The 25,010-nt window shown below is 42.9% G+C and overlaps 1 protein-coding gene across 5 annotated transcripts in view; it reads right to left on the bottom strand.

Moving 5' to 3' along the window:
* LOC129714278 (ryanodine receptor 1-like) overlaps nucleotides 1–25,010 on the bottom strand; it is a 525,269-nt gene that overhangs the window by 219,164 nt on the left and 281,095 nt on the right. For all 5 annotated transcript variants that reach the window (XM_055663830.1, XM_055663832.1, XM_055663834.1 and 2 more), the window contains exons 47-52: nucleotides 24,432–24,601; nucleotides 20,200–20,420; nucleotides 19,061–19,151; nucleotides 7,064–7,204; nucleotides 5,507–5,670; nucleotides 3,078–3,156 (exon numbers count right to left, since the gene is read on the bottom strand). In XM_055663830.1, coding sequence (XP_055519805.1) covers nucleotides 3,078–3,156; nucleotides 5,507–5,670; nucleotides 7,064–7,204; nucleotides 19,061–19,151; nucleotides 20,200–20,420; nucleotides 24,432–24,601 — 866 coding nt within the window. The remainder of the gene's footprint in view (nucleotides 1–3,077; nucleotides 3,157–5,506; nucleotides 5,671–7,063; nucleotides 7,205–19,060; nucleotides 19,152–20,199; nucleotides 20,421–24,431; nucleotides 24,602–25,010) is intronic.

The raw sequence follows: 25,010 nt of genomic DNA, 5'->3' as shown, positions 1-25,010 counted from the left end.
TTTGGGTAGAGACCCTTCTTCAGACTGAGACTGACGTTTCGAGTCTCGACCTGAAACGTCACCCATTCCTTCTATCCAGAGATGCTGCCTGTCCCGCTGAGCAATTCCAGCATTTTGTGTCCATCTTCAGTGTAAACCAGCATCTGCAGTATGGTTGGAAATTGAGGTTCTGGTCAAGAGGGAGAAGGAGGCATGGGGCAGGTATTAGTAGCTGGGATCAAGAGCTGGAGGAGTTTCGGGAACAGGAGCATGGTAAAAAATTATATCAGGAGGGAAAATGGGGACAGGAGATAACTCTGGTAGATAACATAAAGGATAATCCCAATAGATTTTTTAAGTATATAACGGGAAAAGAAAAACAGAGGGAGAATGGGACCCCTCTGTAATCAAGGCGGTCAACTCTGTATGGAGTCACAGGAGATAGGCAAGGTCCTCATCAAGTATTTCTCCTCTGTTTTCACCTTGGAGAAAGACAAGAGAAATGGGGAACTGGGGAAATGTCTTGCGAGCAGTCAGTATTACGGTTAAAGAATTGCTGAAGGTCCTGACGCCAAAGAAGGTAGAGAAATCTCCCGGGCCTGATCAAATATATCCGAAGAACACTGTGGGTAGCGAGAGAGAAAATTGCAGGTGCCCAGCTGAGATTTACGAGTCGTCAGTAAATACAGATAAACAGCTGGATGACCAGAGGGTGGCAAATGTTCTGCCTCTATTCAAGAAGGGCTTTGATCGAAAAGTTACCAGAGAATATTCTGAGGCATAAAGGGCCTGTCCCACTTAGGCAAATTTTGCGGCGACTACAGGCAACTAGGCTGTCACCACATGGTTGCGGGATGATTCCTGTATGGTCGTGAGTTGTCTCCTCAAGTCGCCTAAAGAGTCATCACTTTTTTCTTCTCGCCACTGGATTTGAAATGTTCAAAACCTTTTGTTGACTGTGGGCTTAATGTAGCTTGTCTTCTCCTGTCATAGGTGCTGTCGTAGGTTGTTGCCAGGATGACGTAGCTTGTTGCCAGGATGATCGGTGAGTTCCATTGGCGACTACCTACGTCAACCTACGTCAACCGGCGACAGGTACTGACGACTGAATTGTCTTCAGTTGTCGCCGGCAGGGCGGTAGCTCATCGTAGCTTGTCGCAGGTGGACTTCGGTTGACTTCAGTTGTCGTAGGTTATCGCCTGTGTAGTCGCAGGTTGTCGTAGGTGGACATCCTAATGGGTCGCCGGGTGACGGTAGCTTGACGTCGACTAGGTGGTAGGTTGTCGTAGACATTGTCGTAGGCGATGTCTAGTGACCGTTTTTTCGGCAACCTGCTACGGCTGTGACTGTGGCCGGCAGCCGCCGAAAAAATCGCCTAAGTGGGACAGGCCCTTGAGATAGACACGCATTTACATGGACAAGCGCTGATTAGGAATAGTCAGCATAGGTTTATTACAAATCTGATGGAGTTTTTTGGAGATAGTTTTTGGAGTGCAGAGTTGTAGATGTTGGATATATGGATTTCAGGAAGGCATTCGACAAGGTTCCACATGGTAGTCTGCTCTAGAAGGTTAGAGCGCATGGGATCCAAGGACGGATAGCTGAATGGATAGAAAATTGGCTTCATGGAAGGAAGCTGAGGGTGATGGTGGAAGCTTGTATTTAGAACTGGATGCCTGTGACTAGTGGTGTGCCTCAGGGTCCTGCGTTGGGCCCATTGCTGCTTGTCATCTACATCAATGATTTGGATGAGAACATAAGTGGCATAATTAGCTTGGTTGCAACATTAAAGAGGGTGGTATTGTAGACAGTGAAGATGATTGACACCTGGATCTTGATCGATTGGGCAGGTGGGCTGAGGAATGGTTGATTGAATTTAAAACAGAGAAATATGTGTGTTGCAGTTTGTATCGAAGTTGAGAGCTCATGTTGCAGTTATATAAGACGTTGGTGAGGCCACATTACTAGAGGATTGTGTTCAGTTTTGATCACCACGTTGTCAAACTGGAAAGGGTGCAGAGAAGATTGACGAGGATGTTGTCAGGACTCGAGAGCCTGATGTTAGATATAGAAACATAGAAATTAGGTGCAGGAGTAGGCCATTCGGCCCTTCGAGCCTGCACCGCCATTCAATATGATCATGGCTGATCATCCAACTCAGTATCCCGTACCTGCCTTCTCTCCATACCCCCTGATCCCCTTAGCCACAAGGGCCACATCTAACTCCCTCTTAAATATAGCCAATGAACTGGCTTCAACTACCTTCTGTGGCAGAGAGTTCCAGAGATTCACCACTCTCTGTGTGAAAAAAGTTCTTCTCATCTCGGTTTTAAAGGATTTCCCCTTTATCCTTAAGCTGTGACCCCTTGTCCTGGACTTCCCTAACACCGGGAACAATCTTCCTGCATCTAGCCTGTCCAACCCCTTAAGAATTTTGTAAGTTTCTATAAGATCCCCTCTCAATCTTCTAAATTCTAGAGGTTGAGGTTGAGCAGACTAGGACTTTATTCGTTGGAATAAATCCAGTATTTTTTGTCTACATTCAGCCCACAATGTCTGTGCCGACATGATTTCAAGTACGACTGTTATCTGCTTGCACATGATTCAAAATCCTCTTAAATGTCACTACTTATCACCTTGATGGTGGGTGCCTGGAAACGTCTGGCAAGCACGTTGCAGCCACCCACCACTCTCTGTGTAAAATTATTTTCTCTAATATTTGATATTTCCATCCCACAATCAGTCTGAAGAAGGGTTCCAACCTGAAACATCCCCTGCACATTTCCCTTCACGGATGCTGCTTGACTTTCTGAGTCCCTCCAGCACTTGTTTTATGATTGAGAAAGTAATTTGAGTTCAACTTTTACCTTGATCTTTTTTTTGGTGTGATCATATTAGAAGTCAAAGAACAAAGGCTGTATTGTAAACTGCCATAGAGTTCACACAGTGAACAACCAAAATATATAAAATCAAATATATTACAAACCTTCTGCATAAATTAGTGTTTTACCATAATGCAAGTATCTGATTGATGACTGTATATTCCTGCAGTAAAACTATATATAATTAAGAAATTAAAAATAGCTGAAATATCCTACCTTCTCGAAAGCCCACTTGTCATGTGTATACTCTGCATACTTGTTGATAATGGGGTCCAATTTTTCAGGAATTATGACACTGTAAAAGTAACATGTTATTAAACAGTTTGATTCACAAACGGTTTTAGAAAATTTGCTGATCTAATCCATATACAAAATTCTTTCTTATCTATTATTTATGATCAAACCTTGCTATTTCCCAAGGCTAAGCTGCTCTTAATATCTCATTCACTGAAAATGCCATATCATACATATTTATGCACTTCTATTTAATCATTTTTCAGTTATTATTTCTGTCCATACATGTAGAGCACTATTATGGTATGGCAAAACCTAGGTTGAAATGCAATTTTAAAATTATAATCTCATTAGATTGCACAGAACATAAGAGTTGAACATAAAGCATCAGTAATGGGCCCTTCAGCCACCATGTCCACGCTAGCTATAAAGCCAATCTAAACACATATCATGTCCTTATTATGCTGCTCCGTCTGTTCATGAGTCTATCTAAATGCATCTTAAATATTGCTATATGTTTCTATCACCATTCCTGACAGTACATTCCAGGCACCTACCACTCTCCGTGTAAATATTTCTTAATTACCTTTAAACTTTCCCTCCCTCACTTTAAACCAATGTCCTGTGTTTACTATTGGTCTTGACTGAGCCTTAATCTTCTCCTCATTGACGCCACCTGGTGACACACAGCTCCGGTTCCCACCTGTCTGCCATACTATTTTACACCCTCCCAAATAGCACTCGCGAACGTCCCTGCTACCCCTTCAGATTAGGTGCAAACTATTTTTCATATACAGGTCCCAACTGCCCTAATGATCCAGGTATCTGAAGCACCGCCTCATACACCAGTTCTTTATCCAACTATACTATCTTCCAATTTCTGTTCTCAGTAGCACATGGCACATGGAGTATTCTTAAGATTACAGCCCTGGGGTCCTAGTGGACCCAGCAGTGGGTGGAGAGGGGGGGGGGGGGGGGGGGGGGGGATAAGAACGAAAGGGGACACGGGTGTGAGGCAGTAGATGGGACAGTTTGGAGAACTTTTGCAACTTTGTTGGAGCCAAAACTTGGCAACGCTTATGTACTGCCGAGGTGAGGTCTGCTTTATGATTTTACTGGGTTGTAAAAACAAAGCATTTCACTACACCTCAGTACATGTGACAATAACGTATAATTGAATCAGTGAAATGAATCACAAATATCCTATCTCACTTTGCACGACCTCATATCTCTTCCTGCGTATATGATTGGTACCAAAATGGACCACAATCTCTGCCCACTCCCTTTTCCATTTCAGTCGGTATGTAATAGAGTGGTTTTCTTTTTAAATTAGAAAATCCACGTTAGATTTTAAGCCGAGGGTTTGGGCAATAGTGAGCTAGGGTAAATCACTTCCCTAGCATTTTGGAAAGTGGTAATTTTTCTCGTTGCCAGTCCTCTGTTCTGTTAAGTTTCCAAAAGTAATAGTGTCACTCTCAAAAATGTATGACTGGTTTATGAAGTAATTTCACTGATGATGACCATCCATCGATGCCTACACTCCATGATACATGGTGCCAATAAACACACTCAGCTTTATGTTGGAACAGATTCCTTACTCAATGGGAAACACAACATGACATGCAAGTCACACATGTGTATATACATGTTGTTCTTCTTTAATTACCAAAATTATCTATTATCATATTATTCATATCACAAATAATACAGCAAAACGTTGATAATCGACCATCTGATGCTTTGGTCCCTCGAGCCCCCTTTAAATCTTCCCCTCTAACCTTACCCCTGTGCCCTTCAGTTTTAGACTTTCCTATCCTTGAAAGACGACTGTGACCATGTTAATTTCCCTCATGATATTATGTATCTCCATAAGGTCCCCTCAGCCTCCTATGTCCCAACTATCCCGTCTCCCCTTAAAATTCAAGCCCTCCAGTTCTGACAACATCCATTTGCAGCTTAATTACATCCTGCATAGTACTAGGCAACCAAAACCACACATACTCCAAGTGCTGTCTCACCACCTTGTGCAGTTGTAACATGACGTCCTAATTGTTATTTTTGGTGCCCTGACTGATGAATTGAAGCATGCCAAATGCCTCCTTCATCATCTTGATTCTGCGCTCTCGGGGTTGTTCCCACACTCACTTTCACTGACTGAGAGCCTGATTCCTCCACTCTCCTTAAAATGACCAGGGTGCCATTCCCTGTGCTACTTTTACAATTTCCAAGTTGTGTAGAAAATGTCTTAAAGTGATTTAAAGAACTGCTGGACATGAATAGAATAACATCCAATAGTCTGGAAAAACTACTAACGCAGCATCAACATCCTGAGTGTACCAGATTATTGGAATTTTATTCAAGTTCAACAAAGTCTGAAATGTAACTGAGACTATGATTAAAACAATTCATACTTCAGAGTGTCCACAGGTTTAGGGTCAAAGTTGCCTTCTGAATCCACTGAAGCTTTCTTCTCAACCTTGGAGGAATAGCTGGCATCAACATAATCTGGAGAGAGTGCACCAGCAATCGCACAAAGGCACTGCATCACCGTCTTGAACAAGTCAGAATCATATCTCTGTAAAATACACATCATTATTGTACTTATATTTCAATACTGTATTTCAGTATTGCAATAAATTATTTGCGTGTGTTCTGTATTGTTGAGTTCAAAATGAAACACATTGAATGGGCTGAGGTAGCAATTTAATTACTGAAATTGCTTTCAAGAGCTTAAGGCCAGTTCCCTGCACCACAAAAGCACAGCTACTTGGGTAAGGAATTAATGAAACAGTGCTGTAAAGGGCCTGCCCCAAATGGCCGTCATTTACGTGCGACGGTTGCGCGTGTCACCATGCATCCGCACAGCCGTCTGGAACACGTGACGTCATTTAACGATAGACACGAAATGCAGGAGTAACTCAACGGGACCGGCAGCATCTCTGGAGAGAAGAAATGGATGGTGTTTCGGGTCGAGACTCTTCTTTAGTTTGAAGAAGGGTCTCGACCCGAAACGTCACCCATTCCTTCTCTCCAGAGATGCTGCCGTTCCCGCTGTTGCTCCAGCATTTTGTGCCTATCTCCAATCATCTTGGCCCTGCTCTGGGAGTAGGAGTGGGGATGGATTTAGATCCGCAAAGGCCATGAGCCCCAGGCTGAGCTCGGTGATCGCTTGCCTGCTTCTGCTGCTGTTGGAGGCGAGACGTTGCACCGCACCAGAATCTTGGGCCTGTCCCACTTTGGCCATCAGTTACACGACAGGCCGGTGGCACGCGAAGATTTTGTGCAGGACGAATTCCACACTCCACCACGCCACTCCATACTACTCCATGCGCCCGTCCCACACTACCCACGTGCTACCCACACGCTAGCAGGTCGCGTAAATGGCACGCAAGTGACGGCCAAGTGGGACAGCCCCTTAAGAATGGGAGCAAATGAACTTGTGCAAGAGAGGGCTTGGTCGTTAAAAAGCAAGAAATAGAAAAACAATCAGCGTTACAAGGTTACTGATTTGAAGATCCTGAGTTAACTACAAAAACTAACTTTCCACATTTGATGTGCTCAGCCAGTTCCAATGACAAAATGAGTTTTGTGGTCACAGAAAATTCAATCAGAGAGTTTAGTTTCTTTCAATCACAAAGAGATTATTGAAAATCTAGTTGTTGATTTTCCATGATCCTTTCTCAAAAGACTGGATTGAACTGTGCTTTCCTCTGCACTTGTAATGCCTGTTGACTTTCGCTAATGCCGCAAACTACTGTTGTGAGGTTGAATAAAACACATTATTGAATAATAGAAGTCAGAGATTTTACTCAAATACAATGAGAAAACTCAAAACTGAAAATATAAAATTGGAAGAAGAATTTCATTCTCATATAAACATGCTTAATCTTGACTTTTTTTAAAAACATGATTGTGTGAAAATTCACAATGATATTTAGCAACTTAGCTGATCCTTTCAATAAGTATACCTTCTGAGACACCGACTCAAAGATTCCCCAGAATAGTTTCCGAGTCAGGTGGAGTTCTTCTTCAGAGGTTACACCATAATTTGCCCACCCAGATGGAAGACAGTAGTATTTCCAACATCTGTCATAGTGGTTGGTTAGCAACTAGAATGGGAGAAACAGAAAGAAGACTTTTAGCCACTGTTTGCCCATGGGAGTGAGCACTCCTCTCATTGAGGAAAGATGATGTCCAGGGTGGTTCTGTTTTTAATAGCAGCAATCAAACATTTTTTAAGACATGAGTGATTATTATAAAAGTTTTTTTTAAGGAGTATCACAGTTAATTAAAACATTTTTTTTGTAGCCATTCCAGTTCTTCTGCTTTCCTCAAGATTCATGAGGGTAGAAATCGGATCACATAGTAAAATCCATACATTTGATTTGGCATAAATTGGGTCTAAAATTAGTGGACGCTCCTCATCCTCATTATCACAGTGTCCAACCAACAACTATCTTTTGTAACTGTACTTTTCCACAGGATGGAATTTTGCCTGTGGTGAGCATCAGTAGCTATGGGTGAGTTTCTTAACATGGAAAGTGCTCAATGTCTTCAAACGCAACTGGACGTAAAATTCTATCGCTTATAGATATATTGAGGAACAAGTGGTAGAAGAGACACAAGAGCATGTACAACATATCCTAGTGCAAAGTGTGGAAAGGAAGAGACCATTTTTCTATGCCCTGCCACACTTGTGGCAGGGCATAGAAAGAGACCCCGCCTGTCATTATTTTTGGCAGGACATTCTTACAAAGGATAACAGTATTATAATAGGGTCTGGATGATTGGTTGTTAAAAAGCAATCTTTGCACTACTCTGGTGGATTTTATTCAAGTGTTAATTGCATCGATCATTACCATGTATACCGTTTACTTTATGGTCTTCATGCAAACAAGGAATTGCATGGCACCTGGTGGATTATGACAATAACTTATTCTGAATTTGAAGTGATGGAAAACATGTTTTTTTGGTCAGTGAACACATTGATTGTCTAATTTTTCCCAAGAAATCCGCAGTGAAATTTAAACAGTGCTCTGAGTATTGACTTACAGGAAAAAATAATTTGTATCTATAGGTCATGTTACAAATTTACCAATACAGTAAACCCTTGCTTTAATAGGCCTCTCGTTTTGATTTCCATACCCTGGATAAAATATTCATTCTGCAATCCACCCATTCACCACCTTGGTGATAGTCACAGTGCAAGAACTCAAAAATGGAAGCAGCAGAGTCAGTAAACCAAGTTGAAAAGTTATCACTGAGAATGAAGTTCAGATGATTAATTAATACGTTGCTCTGTCATTAATGCTCTGATATTTATGGTCTTGACATTAGAAGAGACAAAAAGGTTGGCATAGATTTATGTGTCAAATAACCCATTCGACACTGCATGACTCAATGTCTCTAAAATCATGTCACCAGCATCTTTAATTAAATGCCCAAGGAAAGCCTGCAGTCATGTCCTGGGGGTGGGATGATTGTTTGTTGTGTGAGGTTTATGCTGACCATTTAAGGGCATTTTCCCTTGACGCCCATTGTCTTCAATTTTATCTCGAGTCTCATACATCACAAATTCTCAATTATTCAGTGTTGTACCCCTGAAGCAGAGTCTGATGTGAGTTAACTGAGATCAGCAGTTATCATAGTCTGAAGAAGGGTCTTGACCCGAGACGTCGCCTATTTCCTTCGCTCCATAGATGCTGCTTCACCCGCTGTGTTTCTCCAGCATTTTTGTCTACCTTCAGCAGTTATACTGATTATTTCAAATTCAGATCTGGAAACTTCAATCATAATATAGCTCTTGGAGATCAATGAATGCTTTCTCTGGATATATTAAGGAATATATGACAATCTTTGATGATAATGAAGCAATCTCTGAGGCATAGTTTAATAATTTGGCAAAGAATCCTTTTGAAGATCAGAATGGAGTCATGGACTGCGACTGTTTATTACTTTTGCGTCAACTCTGGGGATTACCCTGTCCCTCATTTGTGAAGGTTGTTCTGGGATTAACTGTTAACATAATTAGGCTTTAGACAACAAAGTTAGGTGGTGTGCACAGTTGAAAAATGGAGTGAATGTCAAATAATAAACTTCCTGAATAGACTTTCAAATTGAATTCCAAAGGCAGGTGGTGTGAGAGTCCTTCATATCCCTTCTCAGTAGCAACTCATTCATTTGAAACCTTTGAAGTGTGAAGTGAGGCATTAGTAGAATCTCTAGACAATGATTAGTTCTCCCAGCATTTCTGGGGACTTCCATCCCTCTTCCCCTCCCTACCTCCCTTTAGAGCTCCCTCCCAACATCCTCCTGAGTGTCATTAGTTATGTCTGGTTCTTGATTCCTCTACGAACTTATCCTTTTCCTTCGTCTCTTCCTCATCCCCCTTACTGAAAGGCTTCAAGCAAAGACTAGGTCTTGTGGCTTTCTTGACCGAAGTCTTACAACAATTGGTATAAAGATGCTCAGTCTCATCAGTCACATTATAGACAGAAGGTTAAAAAAAGGAGGCAAATAAAAGGGACAGAATCTCTCCAGTGTACCATGACATTGACATGATTTTTTTTTCATGATTGACTGCACCAGCCTTTATGAAGCGCGCAGGGTTTCAGATTCCCCACTTAATCCAATGGTTTACTTTTCACTGAGCAGAGTCCAAGTCCATGTTCCCAGAGTGTGAAACGTAAGTAACCCCCCTAATTCCCCAGCACACACTTAGCAGAAAACATGGCGCAGATCAGCTACCCTAACTGAAATAGTTTGGAAGATAACGTTATGGAATAAATGAACAATAATCCAGGCATGTTTGTGTGGCAGCAGCTCAACCCACAAGTCACATCTCTATCAATGCTGACTCAGCGAATTCAGAGGTATACGTGTCTTTGGACAGCTGGAGGTAGGAGCCTGGGCCACTCCACCTTTTGGGAATAGGGTCATTGAGTCAGAGCGTCATACAGCTGTCTCAACCATTTCCTTTGGCAGCTCGTTCCTCTAAGTGAAAAGGTTGCCCCTCAGGTTCCTATTAAATCTTTCCTCTCTCACCTTAAACCTATGTTCTTTGGTTCTTGATTTTCATACCCCTGGTAAAAGTCTGTTCATTCACCCTATCTGTCCCTCTCATGACTTTATACACCTCTATAAGATCCCCCTCAGCCTCCTGTGCTTCAAGGAATAATGTCCTAATCTGCCCAACCTCTCCCAATGTCCTGGCCCTCATGTACAGGCAACATCCTTGTTATTCTTCTCTAGTTTTCCCAGTTTAATGACATGAGTTCTTCCTCACATCTGTTGGAATCATTACAATGTCTAAGACTTCTAATCTTTCACTTTAATTTAAGGCTAACACAGAAATTCCTCCGTAAAAAAGGGATAACTGGAAAGAGGTTACATAATCGCTCAATCGTTCGAGTATCCCTTTAAACAGTTCCAAGCTTATTGTGCAGTGGAAACACATTTCCCAGTGAGTGATGTGGCCTGCAGCTAACCTTAAGCATAAAATGTTACTTTATATCAATGGGCAATGCTCAAAATAAGTAATGCACAATGTATGACAGCATTGTTCGATCTACCTACAACACATCTGCCATGCGCATTAAAATTACCTGATCAATTTTTTTAATCTGTGCAAATCACTCAGATTAGCCAGGTTTTTGTGAGTTGCTGACAAAAATGCAATTTAAACACATCATTCTTAATGATACAGAGCTAAGTGATCCAGTTTTGTGGATGAATATTTCAATGCTTTTTAAAATTGGAAGCAAGCCATATGGTGAATCTAGGCCCAATGTTTCTTGTCTTGAAGGGTTATTCAAGGAAAACTGCACAGAAAACATGGCACAATGTTAAATTAACAATGTTACACTTACTTAGCAATTATTTTAAAAAAATACACCACAGAATAAGCCTGTTTTCAGGAAATTAGATAATTAATTAACTATAGGCTTATAAATAACTTTCTGTACTCCCTGTTGGGCTCCCTGATATGAATAGAAACATAGAAAATAGTTGCAGGAGTAGGCCATTCGGCCCTTCGAGCCTGCACCGTCATTCAATATGATCATGGCTGATCATCCAACTCAGTATCCTGTACCTGCCTTCTCTCCATACCCCCTGATCCCTTTGGCCACAAGGGTCACATCTAACTCCCTCTTAAATATAGCCAATGAACTGGCCTCAACTATCTTTTGTGGCAGAGAATTCCAGAGATTCACCACTCTCTGTGTGAAAAATGTTTTTCTCATCTCAGTCCTTATGATTTTATTGGAATTATTGGTTAGTAAATCATGAACTTCAATGCCTGAAATTCTACCAGGTGCTTCCTGCATATGAGGTTCCCCACCAGCAGCACAAAGTTACAATTCAAACACTGCGGTGAAAAAGCTTGAAGCAAAATTTGAACTTCCTTACAGACCATAGAACACTACAGGATTGACCACAATGTTAATTTAATTAGGCTGTGAGCCGAGCACGGAAAAAGCATCTAGAATTTAACTTTCGTCACCCATGTCTGGTTTCTACCTGAAATTTGTCACAGATTTAGATAAAATATCATTAAGAAGGAATTCGTAACTCGTCAGTGCCAAAAGTTGCACACTAATTAATTAAGATAATTAGAAAATTTATGAGTAAAAGTAACAGCGCCCTCTTGTGCTCAATAATAGGTAGCTTAATATTAGTCTATGAGGAGCGGCATTCGTGCTGCGGGCTATTTACTTCCTGGCTCTGGGAGATCACATAACGGGGAGAGGGAGGGAGAGAGAACGGAGCAGCCAGCCTTCCGCCCAGTAGCTACCCGCCAACCACCTCCTCCATCGGTTGTGCCTGTGCTGAAGGACACTGTGGCTGACTGGCTGGTGGGCAGGGCGGCAGAAGGCGTTGAGGTGGCGGCCGGTTCCGCTGTCTGGTCCCGGCGGCCGCTCGCAGCCACCCGAGCTACTTCCCTCCCCGGCCCCAAAGCGGTGGCTCCACGCTCGGAGCGGTGAGCAAGTTGCTGCCATGATCTCCGACCCCCTCCTTCTCAATGCTCCTGCTCTCCCCCGCAACTTTACGCCTGGTGGCCAGGCCAAGTTTGCTACTTTGTATCGCCCCGGCCGAGATGATCCGGGTTTCACCGGCTCATGTACCCGCCTAATTAATGGGTGAGGGCAGATCCTGTGTATTCCCCACTGACTGCCAGTTACTTTCCTTTGGTAGACACACTTGCCGGAGTAACTCAGCGGGTCAAGCAGCATCGCTGGAGAAAATGAATAGGCAACATTTCGGGTCCAAACCCTTCTTCAGTTTGAGAGTGAGGGGAGAGAGAAACTAAAGATATCTGGGTCTCTCAGACTGAAGAAGGGACTCGACCCCAAACAACACCTATACCTTTTCTCCAGAGATGCTGCCTGTCCCGCTGAGTTACTCCAGCGTGACTCAATCAGAGAAAAGTAACTTTGTTTTAGGTACTTTGCACGGACCAGTGTCCAGAATCGCTGGACTTGATCTGGATGAGTAAGTACACGGTTCATTAAGTCTTAGTGGCCTCAATCACCGCCTGACCTCGGGCTGTCTCCCAACCCATCTCGGAGAATGAAGCATAACCTGTGGTACATTTTTGGGTCACGGTGAGGCGTACCCCCTCTCTGAACAACGAGATCATTCCTCTCTGCATTGCCAGGAAGCTGTCGATTAAAATCGATCCAACCACCTGTAACTGAAATGAACAGGCGGGCCTTTCTCATCCCTACGGTAATCGATGAGATGTGTTGTATTCATCAGCTCATCCAAACCCACTACCTGCTCCCTCGACCCTCTCCCCGCTCCCCTGCTGAAGTCCTGCCTCCCCGTTCTCTGCCCCATACCTCACTAATCTCTTCAACTCCTCATTGTCCCAAGGAATTGACCACTCCGCTTTCAAAACTGCTGCTGTCACACCAATCTTAAAGAATCCCTCCTCTCTCATTAACTACCGCCCAATCTCAAACCTCCCCTTTCTTTCAAAAACCCTGGAGCGTATTGTTGCGTCACAACTTCATTCCCACCTCCTTGCGTATAACCTATTTGAACCCCTCCAATGTGGTTTTCGCGCCCTCCATAGCACAGAAACTGCTCTCCTCAAAGTCCTCAACGACCTCCTCACCTCTGCTGACACTGGTTCCCTCAACATCCTCATCCTCCTCGACCTGAGTGCAGCCTTCGATACAGTGAACCATAACATCCTGCTTACCAGACTTGGGGACCTTGGCATTGAAGGTTCTGCACTCAGCTGGCTGTTCCTACCTTTCCAACAGATCCCACTTCATCTCTCTCCATAACCACACCTCTGCTACAGCCACAGTCACTCAAGGCGTTCCCCAAGGCTCCGTACTCGGCCCCCTCCTCTTCATCATCTACATCATCCCCCTTGGTCAGATACTCCGCCACTTCAACCTGGACTTCCACTGTTACGCCGATGACACCCAGATCTACCTCGGCACCAAATCCCCCCACAACCCCCCCCCCCCTCTCCCATATCAACTCCTGTTTGTCAGCTATAAAAACCTGGATGCAACATAACTTCCTCAAACTCAACAGCGATAAAACAGAATTCCTCCTCATAGGCTCCAAATCCACACTTAGCAAAATCAATAACCCCACTCTCACCATCGACGGCACCACTGTCTCCCCATCTCCCCAGGCCCGCAACCTTGGCGTGATCTTTCATTCCACCCTCTCCCTTGAGCCTCACATCCGCCATGTCATTAAAACCTCCTTCTTTCACCTCTGCAACATCGCCAAAATCAGGCCCTCTCTCACACCTCCCGCTGCTGAAAGACTCATCCATGCCTTCATCTCCCCCCGACTGGACTACTGCAACTCACTTCTCCTTGGCATCAGCTCCACCTACATCAACCGACTCCAACTGGTCCAGAACGCAGCTGCACAACTCATCACCCACACCAAATCCTGGCATCACATCACTCCAGTCCTCAAACAACTTCACTGGCTTCCCATCTCCCACCGGATCACCTACAAAATCCTGATCCTCACCTACAAAGCCCTCCACCATCTGGCCCCCCCATATCTCACTGACCTCCTCTCCTCCTACCAACCCTCACGGTCCCTCAGATCCACATCAGCCGGTCTCCTCTCCATCCACAAGTCCAACCTCCGCAGTTTTGGGGACAGAGCCTTCTCCAGGGCAGCTCCCAGGCTCTGGAACCCTCCCCCAACTGATCTGCAATTCTGTGTCCCTCACTATCTTCCAGTCCCTCCTCAAGACCCATCTCTTCACCTCTGCCTATCCTTAGCCCCACGTCCCCCTCCCTTTTCATCTGTGCTTGAATTGCCTCATATTGTGTTTTGAATTGAATTCTGTCCTTAATTTGTGTACTAGTCATGTCTCTACTATTTATTTCATTCTGCTTACATGTTTTTCCTCTACTTGCTAAATTTTTGTAAGGTGTCCTTGAGACTCTTGAAAGGCGCCCATAAATAAAATGTATTATTATTATTATTATTCCTCGCTCCCGGGTTTATATCAATTCAAACATGAACATATATCATCATTTATTTTCCCAATCTTTTGGTTTAGATTTCATAGGTGGGTATATCATGAATGGCTAGTTTTCAAACAGAAACATTGTATTTTTATTTGTTTATACAAGATGTACGAAAGAAAACACTACAATCTCACAATAATAATCATGTCTTGGACCGACCGGTCTCCTTATTGGAGAACATTGGTACTTTAGTACAGCTGGGTATTCAAAGTATTCTTATCCAGAGCCTTCCTCAAAGTTGAACACTTATGCATGCACAGTAATTTGCAGTTCACTCTCTTGCAAAAACTAGATGACAACTTGCTGAAAGTTCACAATAATCATCGATCATACTCACAATCAGAATGCTTTATTGTCATTGCATGTGTCACATACAACGAGATTACTGTGTCTCTCCATTTAAAAGAACTTCAAACATTCACATACTCATACTTTTTTCACTCCCTCCCTCCCCAAACCCACCCATAGATTCACATTTACATAAATTAACACTGTCTCCCACCCCCCTCCTTCCCCATAACCTGCTCCCGAGACAGAGTTCAGTTCCAAGATTGCTGATGGGTAAAAGCTGTTCTTGAGTCTGGCAGTGCGTGACTTTAGCGACCTGTACCTTTTTCCTGAGGGCAGCAGTGTGAAAAGGTGGTGACAAGGATGTGTAATGTCTTTCACGATATTACAGGTCCTGCTGCGGCATCTGGAGTGGTAAATGTCCTCCAGAGGGGGCAGGGGGAGTCCAATGATACCCTGGGCAGTTTCTATCACCCTCTGGAGAGCTGCTCCGTCAGCTGCTGAACAGTTCCCAAACCAGGCAGTTATGCAGTAAGTCAGTATGCTTTCTACCAAACAGCGGTAGAAAGACTCCAGCAGTTTAGCAGACAGATGGGCCTTCCTCAGTGTTCTGAGGAAGTAAAGTCTCTGTTGTGCCTTTTTTACAACTACAGCAGAGTTCACAGACCATTTAAGATCCTCACTGATGTTGATCCCCAGAAATTTAAAACTAGGCACCCTCTCCACCTCCTCGCCCCCTATCTCCAGTGGCCTCAGCTCCGCTCTATGTCGCCTGAAATCAGTGATGATCTCCTTTGTCTTTTTAGTGTTCAGAGAGAGATTGTTGTGAGCACACCACTCAGAAAGTCTGTGCACCTCCTCGCTATAGGCGACCTCGTTCCCATTTGAGCTGAGCCCCACCACGGTTGTATCGTCCGCAAATTTTATGATCCTATTTGCGGGGTGATGGGGCAAGCAGTCATGTGTGTATAGGGCGTAGAGGAGCGGACTGAGCACACAGCCCTGCGGTGCTCCTGTGCTGAGGGTCAGGGATGTCGAGGTGTCATGCTTTATTATGGTGTACGATAATCATGTGAGGTTATTTGTATTATTGTTTGACAGTTTAAAACCTCTTGCACGAACCTTCCTCTCCGCCATGATCCCAGTGTGCTCCCTGCCTAGCTAGCCTGAAACAAAGCTCATGATTGGTCAATAGGCATCCGACTCAGTGTCAAACGTGCTTTGACTGGACAATTGCTACTCGGGAAATTTGAGGTTTTTCTCATATTTTTAAAATATGTGCAGGTTTTGTTCTTGACGAGTTTCAGGTATGTTTTATATAATATTTTTACACAATATGTTAAAAATACAGGTAGATATTTGATTGAGGTCATGAAATGAAACGAAAAAGCACCTCGGCCCACAGCCTCAATCTGCACAATTGCCTGCACCTGTAGCGTATATTCATCAAATCCCTGTCTGTTGATGGCTCTTGTCTAAACATTTTTTTCTTCAAAGAATATCTAACCAGTCCGCTGCCATCTATGCCCGACTCTCTGTTGGATATATGTAGAACCCAGTACATGCAGGAATGGACCCTTTGGCTCAATATTTGTGCCAAACATGGATCTCCTACCTTTACATGAGCCATATCCAGGGCTCGAAATTAACGGTTGCCCGGGTACCACAGACCACTCAAAGCGCCGCCGGCCAACCTAAATAACGAGTCATTTTGCCCGGCTTGGCAACCAGATACTGGTTTGTACTGAAGATAGACACAAAAAACTGGAGTAACTCCGCGGGTCAGGCAGCATCACTAGAGAAAAGGAACGCGATGTTTTGTGTCGGCAGTGACGGCTGTATTGCGTGGGAAAGATACCAGGTGCGGGGTGAGGAAGGGGCGGAGCGAATCACCGGTCCCGAACCAAAGATCTTATAGCAGATCTTTGCCCCGAACAGCGGCAGCAGCGGCCGCGACCGTGGCTCCATCACCTCCTCCTCCCGTATCCCGCCCGCCCTGATAAGGGAATCTGCTTGCAAACACGCTAACGGCGCACTTTCAATACAAACCCTCCCGCAAGCCGAGGCCGGGAGAAGGTAGGGAGGGGGAGGCCTCGGCGTGCGAGAGGGTTTGTATTGAAAGTGATTCTGACAGTTTATCTATGTCTCTCATAATTAGGTATATTTCCATCAAGTCTCCCCTCTGACATTCCAGAGAATACCATCCAAGTTTATCCAATCTCTCCTTGTAGCTGAAACCCTCTAATCAAGGCAGCATTCTGGTAAACCTCCTCTGCACCCTCTCCAAAGCGTCCACATCCTTCCTGTGACAGGGTGACCGAACAACATGCAATACTCCAAATGAGGCCTCTAGAGCCGTTTCATGACTTCCTAACTTTTATACTCAATGCCCGTACAATGAAGGCAAGAATACCAGACGCCTTGTTTACCAGTCTATCTACTTGAGCAGCCATCTTCAGTGAGCTATGAACGTGGACTTCAAGATCCCTCTGCACATCATTGCTGTCAAGGGTCCTGCCATTAACTGGGTACTTTCCCCTTACAGCCAACCTCCCAAAGTGCAACACCGCTCACTTGTTTGGGATGAATTACCTCTGCCTTTTTTCCACCCATTTCTGCAGCTGATCTATATCTCGCTGTATCTTCTCATAGCCTTCCTTATTGTCTGCAATTCCCCCAATTTTCGTGTTGTCTGTAAACTTACCAATCCATCGACATTTACGTCCAGGTCATTTATATATATCACAAATAGCAGAAGTCCCAGCACAGATCCCTGATGGACTTCACTGATCACAGACCTCCAATCAGAATACTATCCTTGCACCATAATCCTCTGACTTCCATAAATAAGCCAGTACTGAATCCATTTGAGGAACATTCTGAAGAAGTGTCTTGACCCAAAATGTCACCTATTCCTTCTCTGCAGAGATGTTGTCTGTCCTGCTGAGTTACTCCAGTATCTGTCTCCAACACACTGTAGCATGAGGAAGCAGATACAATAGCAACATTTAGGAGGCATTGAGACAGGCACATAAACATAAGGAATGGAGTGATATCAGCCATGTGCAGGCAGATTTAATTATTTACAATTGACACCATGTTTGGCACAATCATCATTGACATGAGAAGCCTCTTTTTTACCCCCTCCATCTGAGGTCTTACCTACTTATATGAATTGTTGTGCATCAAACAGTTTCTGAAATCTGGAACCAGCCAGCAAGGGTACAAAACAAATCCACAAGGATGTTGCAGGGAAGGGAGAGCTTAATTTACAAAGACAGACTAGATACTGTGCTTCTTTCCTAAGAAGACTGAGTGACCTTCATAAAATCACGAGGGGCACAACAGATGGATGGTCACAGTCTTTTCCCCCCCACAGTCAGGAAGTCTAAAACTAGACTTCAAGAACCAGAGGACATAGGTTTAAGGTGAGGGGAGAAAGTTTTAATAGGAACCTGTGGAGCAACATTTTTACACAAAGGGTGGTAGGTATGTGGAACCAGCTACTGGAGGAGGTAGTTGCGGCAGGTACTATCACAATGTTTAACAGAAACATTTGAATAGATGCATGAATAGAATAGGTTTAGAGGGATATGGGCCAAAAGCAGGCAGGTAGGACTAGTGTAGATGGAGCATGTTGGTCGGCGTGGGCAAGCTGGCCCGAAGGGTCTGTCCCCATGCTGTATGACTCTATGGGGCACTTGTTTAAGATGGGAAGTGTAAAAGATGGGTTTCCTTCAGATGCTTCAGTTTCCCACCACATTCCAAACACATACAATTTTGTAGGCTAATTGGCTTCTATAAATTGCCCACAGAGAGTAGGATGCAAAACTGAGATAACATAGAACTAGTGTACGGGTGATCATGGGTCGGCTCGGATAGGATGGCCGAAGGACCTGCTTCCACTTTGCATCTGTAAACTAAACTAAACTTTGTTTTTAAAACATTACAGAGAGCCTACAACCCATCACTGACACTCCCTCTACCTTTGTCATCATCCCAGTCTACAACTCAAAATAAGTTTGCTTTGCATATTTCCAGCTCCGATGAAGGTTTCTTATCCCAGGATGTCACGTCTTTCCTTTTCTCATTGATGCTGCCTGACTGCGAGTTAATAGTTGAATCAACAACAAAGGTACACCCAGTGAAACTGACCTTCAGTGGCATCTTGGCATATTCATTCAATATTGGTACATCAAAAACCAGTCGACGCAGTAGATGCTGCAACATAGATGGACGGAGAAAGCTACAACAGCAAGAAAAAAAAACAATCAAACTTAAATATTTGGATAACAGTGTTCAGTCAGCTGCCAGAATTTAAGATGTATTTTGTACATTAAGTATACAATTAATTTGAATTTGGCACGTACTATCGCAACATTTATGAAATATTTGGACGTGTACATGGATGGGATAGGTTTAGCATGATATGGGCCAAATGCAGGCAGGTGGGACTAGTGTAGATGGGACATGTTGGTCGGTGTGGGAAAGATGGGCCTGTTTCCATGCTATATGACTATGACTAACCATTTTTGATGACAAGAATCCACTTAGGGCTCCACATACCAATTGTGAGTCCTACTGTGCTGGGTCTCCTAATTTTGCTGACATTCCGTATAAAATGCACATCAGGTTGATGCAGCAAGCAGAACTTGTAAATCTTTAATTCCCTGACTGATGAAACCCAGCTTGCCAAATGTTGGAAAAAATGTTCGCAGGGTGATGTGTACATAGAACGAGCTACCAGAAGAAGCAGTTGAGGTACAGGAATATGCAGAGAATGGCTGGATATGGATCATGTGCATGCAGAAGGGGTTTGTTTAATTTGCATCGTTCTGCTGAAGTGCCTGTTGTTTTACAGTACCATTCCATGTCAGTTTTTATATTATTTTAGAGGGCACTGGCTAGGCTGCACTTGGAAATGTGGCACACAGTTTTTGTCTCTAATTTGAAGAAGGTATACATGCATTTAAAGCAGTACAGTGAAGATTCCCTGGGTTTCCTAGAATAAAAGGTTTAATGTATGAAGCAAAGTTCATCTGCTTGGGTCTATAATCATTGGAATATAAGAGATGAGAAGTTATATCCTTAGAAGACACAAAATACTGAGGATGGATGTTGAGATGATTTGGAAATCTAGCACTAAGGAAATAAGATGTCATCTATTTAAGATAGAGTCCCTCAAAACTACTGCAAGCTTGAGTGCAATTCGCATCCGGATTACTGACAATACCAAAACAAAAGACCTACCATCCCTGATTTTGTAATATGTGTTTTTACAATAACAAACTCACCTGCACAGAGCCATCAGACAATCTTCAATAACATCCCTCTGAGCCTTGGTCAGTGAGCGACCCCTGGACAACCGGTAAATGGTGTGAAGCATGGAATCAATCATTATAGCTCTATGTTCCGTTCCAGCAAACAAAGGTGCACACTTGGTTATCAGTGGAAGAACTGCAGTGCAAAGGTAACGGTTCAAAGCCAGGGCCATCTCTGTGGTACTGAAAGCAACCTGGGGTGGAGCAAGTCATATATATTGCAAATTAATCCAAATCCAAATGAATCTTAACAAGCATGGTTTTTCTTTTTTTGTTGTTTTTTTTTTGTTTATTTTATTAGAAGTTAATACAGCACAAAACAGTACAGTGGCACCTAATTTTAGGTGCCAACTATGTAATACCGTAATCCATTCTATGTACAACCTCTAGTTTTATGTTATAAGAGAAGAGAAGTTAATCCTTAGAAGAAAAAAATACTGAGGATGGATGTTGAGAGGATTTGGAAAAACTAAGGAAATAAGATCTATTTAAGATAGAGTAGAAAAACGTGAAGCTTGAGTGCAATTCGCATATACTGAAAAACAAAAAAAAGAAGAGAGAATCCCTGATTTTGTAATAGTTTAGAACAAGAAGAAACTCACCCCACAGAGCCAAAGAGAATTTTTCAAATCATGTATTCGGAGATGTCAGTGCTCTACCCGTGTCATGTAAATGGTGTGAAGCAATCAACAATAGCCTATGTACGGTAGCAAACAAAGCTGATCACTTGGTTCCAGTGGAAAAGTGCGATGCAAAGGAGACGGTTCAACTCCAGGGCCATCTCTGTGGTACTGAATGCAACCTGGGGTGGAGCAAGTTATATATATTGCAAATTAATCCAAATCCAAATGAATCTTAACAAGCATGGCTTTTCAACACAACTTCACACATTCACATTCAGATCTTCCTCCAAATTCTAAACTGAGCTATATGGAAACACAATGCATGTACTTATGGCTAAGCTGCTGATTCTCTGAATCAACCCAGAAACAGACTAGCCCTATTTTGAAAACGTGCACACACATACCCCTCCCTTGGAAAGACTTCAGACATACAACGTGGAAGCAGGCCCTATGCTAGGGCATATTGGGCAAACAGGGCCTGTGGATAGTATGCAACTAAAAGCTTTTCATTGCATAAGAATGAACTGCAGATATGGCTTTAAACCGAAGATATACACAAAAGTTGGAATAGCTCAGTGGGACAGGCAGCATCTCTGGAGAGAAGGAATGGGTGACGTTTCGGGTCGAGACCCTTCTTCAGACTTTTCCTTGTACCTTGGTTCACATGACATTAATAAACTAATCTAATCTAAATAAGCACTAGAAAATAATAGTTACCAAACTCTTTCATCAACCTCATCAAGCAGTTGAAATGTATGTGATCCATGGTTTTTCCCCAATCTCCTAACATGAATTTATGCATTGACATGTGTGCAATATACCCCATCGTTATTTAGTATATCTCCAGAACATCACCTGTTGATCTATTCCATGCTAAAATAAGCATAGCCAGGTACTTCAGCCTATCCAAATAATTACCATTGTTACATGAAGTGTTATGTATATCGCTGTGAATTATCTGAAGTTTTTGCCCAATCTGTTCTATGAAATAATACAAAAATAAAATACTAAACATCCTGGAAATTTGAAAAGTTTAAATATTGCTATCAATACAAGGTCAAACAGTACTTTAGAAGAGAGAATCAGTGTTAATATTTCTGTTTCATGAAAAACCTTTCTAAAGGTCATCAACATGAACTGATTTGACGGAATTGATGAAATGCTCAAAGAACATTTGAATCCAGCACCATAATGAATGGTTAAGAAGGAACTGCAGATGCTGGAAAATCGAAGGTAGACAAAAGTGCTGGAGAAACTCAGCAGGTGCCGCAGCATCTATGGAGCGAAGGGAATAGGCAATGTTTCGAACTGAAACCCTTCTTCGGGGGGGGGTGCGGGAAGAAGAAAGGAAGAGGAGCCAGTGGGCTGAGGGAGAGCTGAGAAGAGGAGGAGACAGTAGGGACTACCTGAAATTAGAGAAGTCAATGTTCATTCCGCTGGCGCACAAACTGCCCAAGCGAAATATGAGGTGCTGCTCCTCCAATTTACAGTGGTCCTCACTCTGGCCATGGAGGAGGCCCAGGACAGAAAGGTCGGATTCGGAATTGGAGGGGCAGTTGAAGTGCTGAGCCACCGGGAGATCAGGTTGGTTATTGCGAACCGAGCAGAGGTGTTCAGCGAAGCGATCAAAACCTACGCTTGGTCTCACCGATGTAGATCAGCTGACATCTAGAGCAGCGGATGCAATAGATGAGGTTGGAGGAGGTGCAGGTGAACCTCTGTGGCACCTGGAATGACTGCTTGGGTCCTTGAATGGAGTCAGGGGGGGGAGGTAAAGCGACAAGTGTAGCATTTCCAGCGGTTGCAAGGTAAAGTGCCCAGAGAGGGGGTGGTATGGGTGGAAAGGGACGAATTGACCAGGGAGGCAATGAAAAGCAATGTTGTATTATGCACATATATTGGGTAAATTAGGTGCATTATGCACAGTATAATATGGCAGTCATACCAGCAATCATTGACAAAGTCTGTATCTAAATACTGGCAATGTTGGAAGAAAGCACTTGTGAAGAAGATGTCTGGCAAACATGAGGTCCATGACTCAGCATGGACAACTTTGGTCAAAGGGCCTGTTTCTGTGCTGTGTAACTCTACGACTTTATTTAACAGCAGTCAACGCTGTAAGAAGGCAGTCGTGGAGAGGAGCAGGACTAGAACTAGAGAATCTGAAATACTTCATAGTGCAACAGCACAGAAGTGAAGTCTATATAGATTGAGTGCAAAGAATGTACTGGGTGCGCAAGTTTCTTCATAAGTAGCAGAACAGCTAAGTTTCACAAAAATACCAATCAATGTATAATTGGAGTGAATCAGGACATCAACTGGAAAATCCAGTGGAGATAAAATGAAGTTGGTTCAAAATAAACTCAGATATATGAATTTATTGATTGTTGTGCATAAATGTGTGTTCAGGTTTTGAATACCTTTTCAGTGTATATGAACCTCCAATGTAAATAAACATTTGGTGATACGCCGTTGATCACTTTTTCAAAAGAATAAGTAACATATTGAGCCCCCTGAGGGGCAAGGTTTTCCACACAGAGGGTACTGGGTATTTGGAACCAGTTGCCAGAATGAAAGAGTAGAGGTAGACACAATTACAACATTTAAAGGACGTCAAGAGTATGATTTACGTAAAAGAATATGTGTGTTATGATATTATGTAAAAGAATATGTGTGTTATGATTGTGTTTATAATTTGTTTGGTTGTTTTGTTGTTTGTCTTTTGCACAAAAGTCCGCGAGCATTGCCACTTTCATTTCACTGCACATCTCGTATGTGTATGTGACAAATAAACTTGACTTGACTTGACTTGAGTGTTTTATTTTCATATGTCCCAGATAGAACAATGAAATTCTTACTTGCTGCAGCACAACACAATATGTAATCACAATAAATAATATAAGAAAAACTCAGAAAAAAAAGAACAAACAATAATAGTAATAATAACAATAATAGTTTATTGTAGTTCATAGCTTATGAGGTTGTGGTGTTATGAGGTTGTAGTATAGCCTGATGGCTGTAGGGAACAATCTGGTCCTGAACCTGGACGTTACAGTTCTCATGCTTTGCAGAGTCTTGGATCGGGAACATTTAAAAGAATATTGACCAAATGCGGACTAATGGAATTATCTGAGGAAATACGCTCGTCAACATGGACAACTTTGGCCAAAGGACCTGTTTCTGTGCTGTGTACCTCTATGACTTTATGTAACAGCTGTGAAGAAAGAATTATTTTATGAAACATGCCCACTGGTCAATCACTAAAACATTGTACCAAGCTTGCAGGTTCAATAAATAAAGATTGGAACAATAAGTTATGTTTGAGTGTGATTGTGCCTGAGTCAGTGAGTGATATTCCACACTAGACCAGTTCAGAAGAGCCTGCAACACAGACCATAAAACAGTAGAGCACAGGAAGAGGCCACTTCTGCCCATGATGTCTATGTTAAACGTGATGCTATAATAAATCTGTCTTGATAAACTCTTGTAGCAAAGTGAAAACAAATTAATGCCAAAACATTTGATAACAACTGATTTTGTATGCATATTTTCTGAAATATTGTACTTAAAATCATTACTCACAGTGTCCAAGGAGGCAGCAGCTCTCATGTCAGGTAAGAAGCCAACCTCCAAAACATGAAGGAGAAAATCTTGACTCTCTATCCCATACACACGGTCCAGGAACAGCACCATGGGAGCCTTATGGTCAGGGACAAAACTGGCTGACATTTTAGGCTCAACAAGGTTGCCATCTGGAAAACAAAAACAATCAAAATAGCCCAAAACCCAGGATATAGACTGCAATAGGCACACAGCTCTAGTCTCCGTCATACAAGAAAATAATTTTGCAAATCTGTTTCATTTAGTTCACTTTATTGTCACATGTATCGAGGTACAGTGAAAAGCGTTTAGCTTAGTTTAGAGATACAGTGCGGAAACAGGCCTTTCGGCCCACCAAATCCACACCAATCAGCGATTCCCGCACATTAACACCACCCTACATACACTAAGAACAATTTTACATTTACACCAAGCCAAGTAACCCACAATATTGTCAATCTTTGGAGTGTGGGACGAATCCAAAGATCTTGGAGAAAACCCACGGAGGTCATGGGGAGACAACACATGATTACAATCGAGCCATTTACAGTGTATAGATAC

Source organism: Leucoraja erinacea, chromosome 38 (assembly GCF_028641065.1).
Source record: "Leucoraja erinacea ecotype New England chromosome 38, Leri_hhj_1, whole genome shotgun sequence".
NCBI classification, from domain to species: domain Eukaryota; kingdom Metazoa; phylum Chordata; class Chondrichthyes; order Rajiformes; family Rajidae; genus Leucoraja; species Leucoraja erinaceus.
The sequence above is the reverse complement of the archived record's forward strand: the minus strand, read 5'-3'. Positions and strand labels throughout refer to the sequence as shown.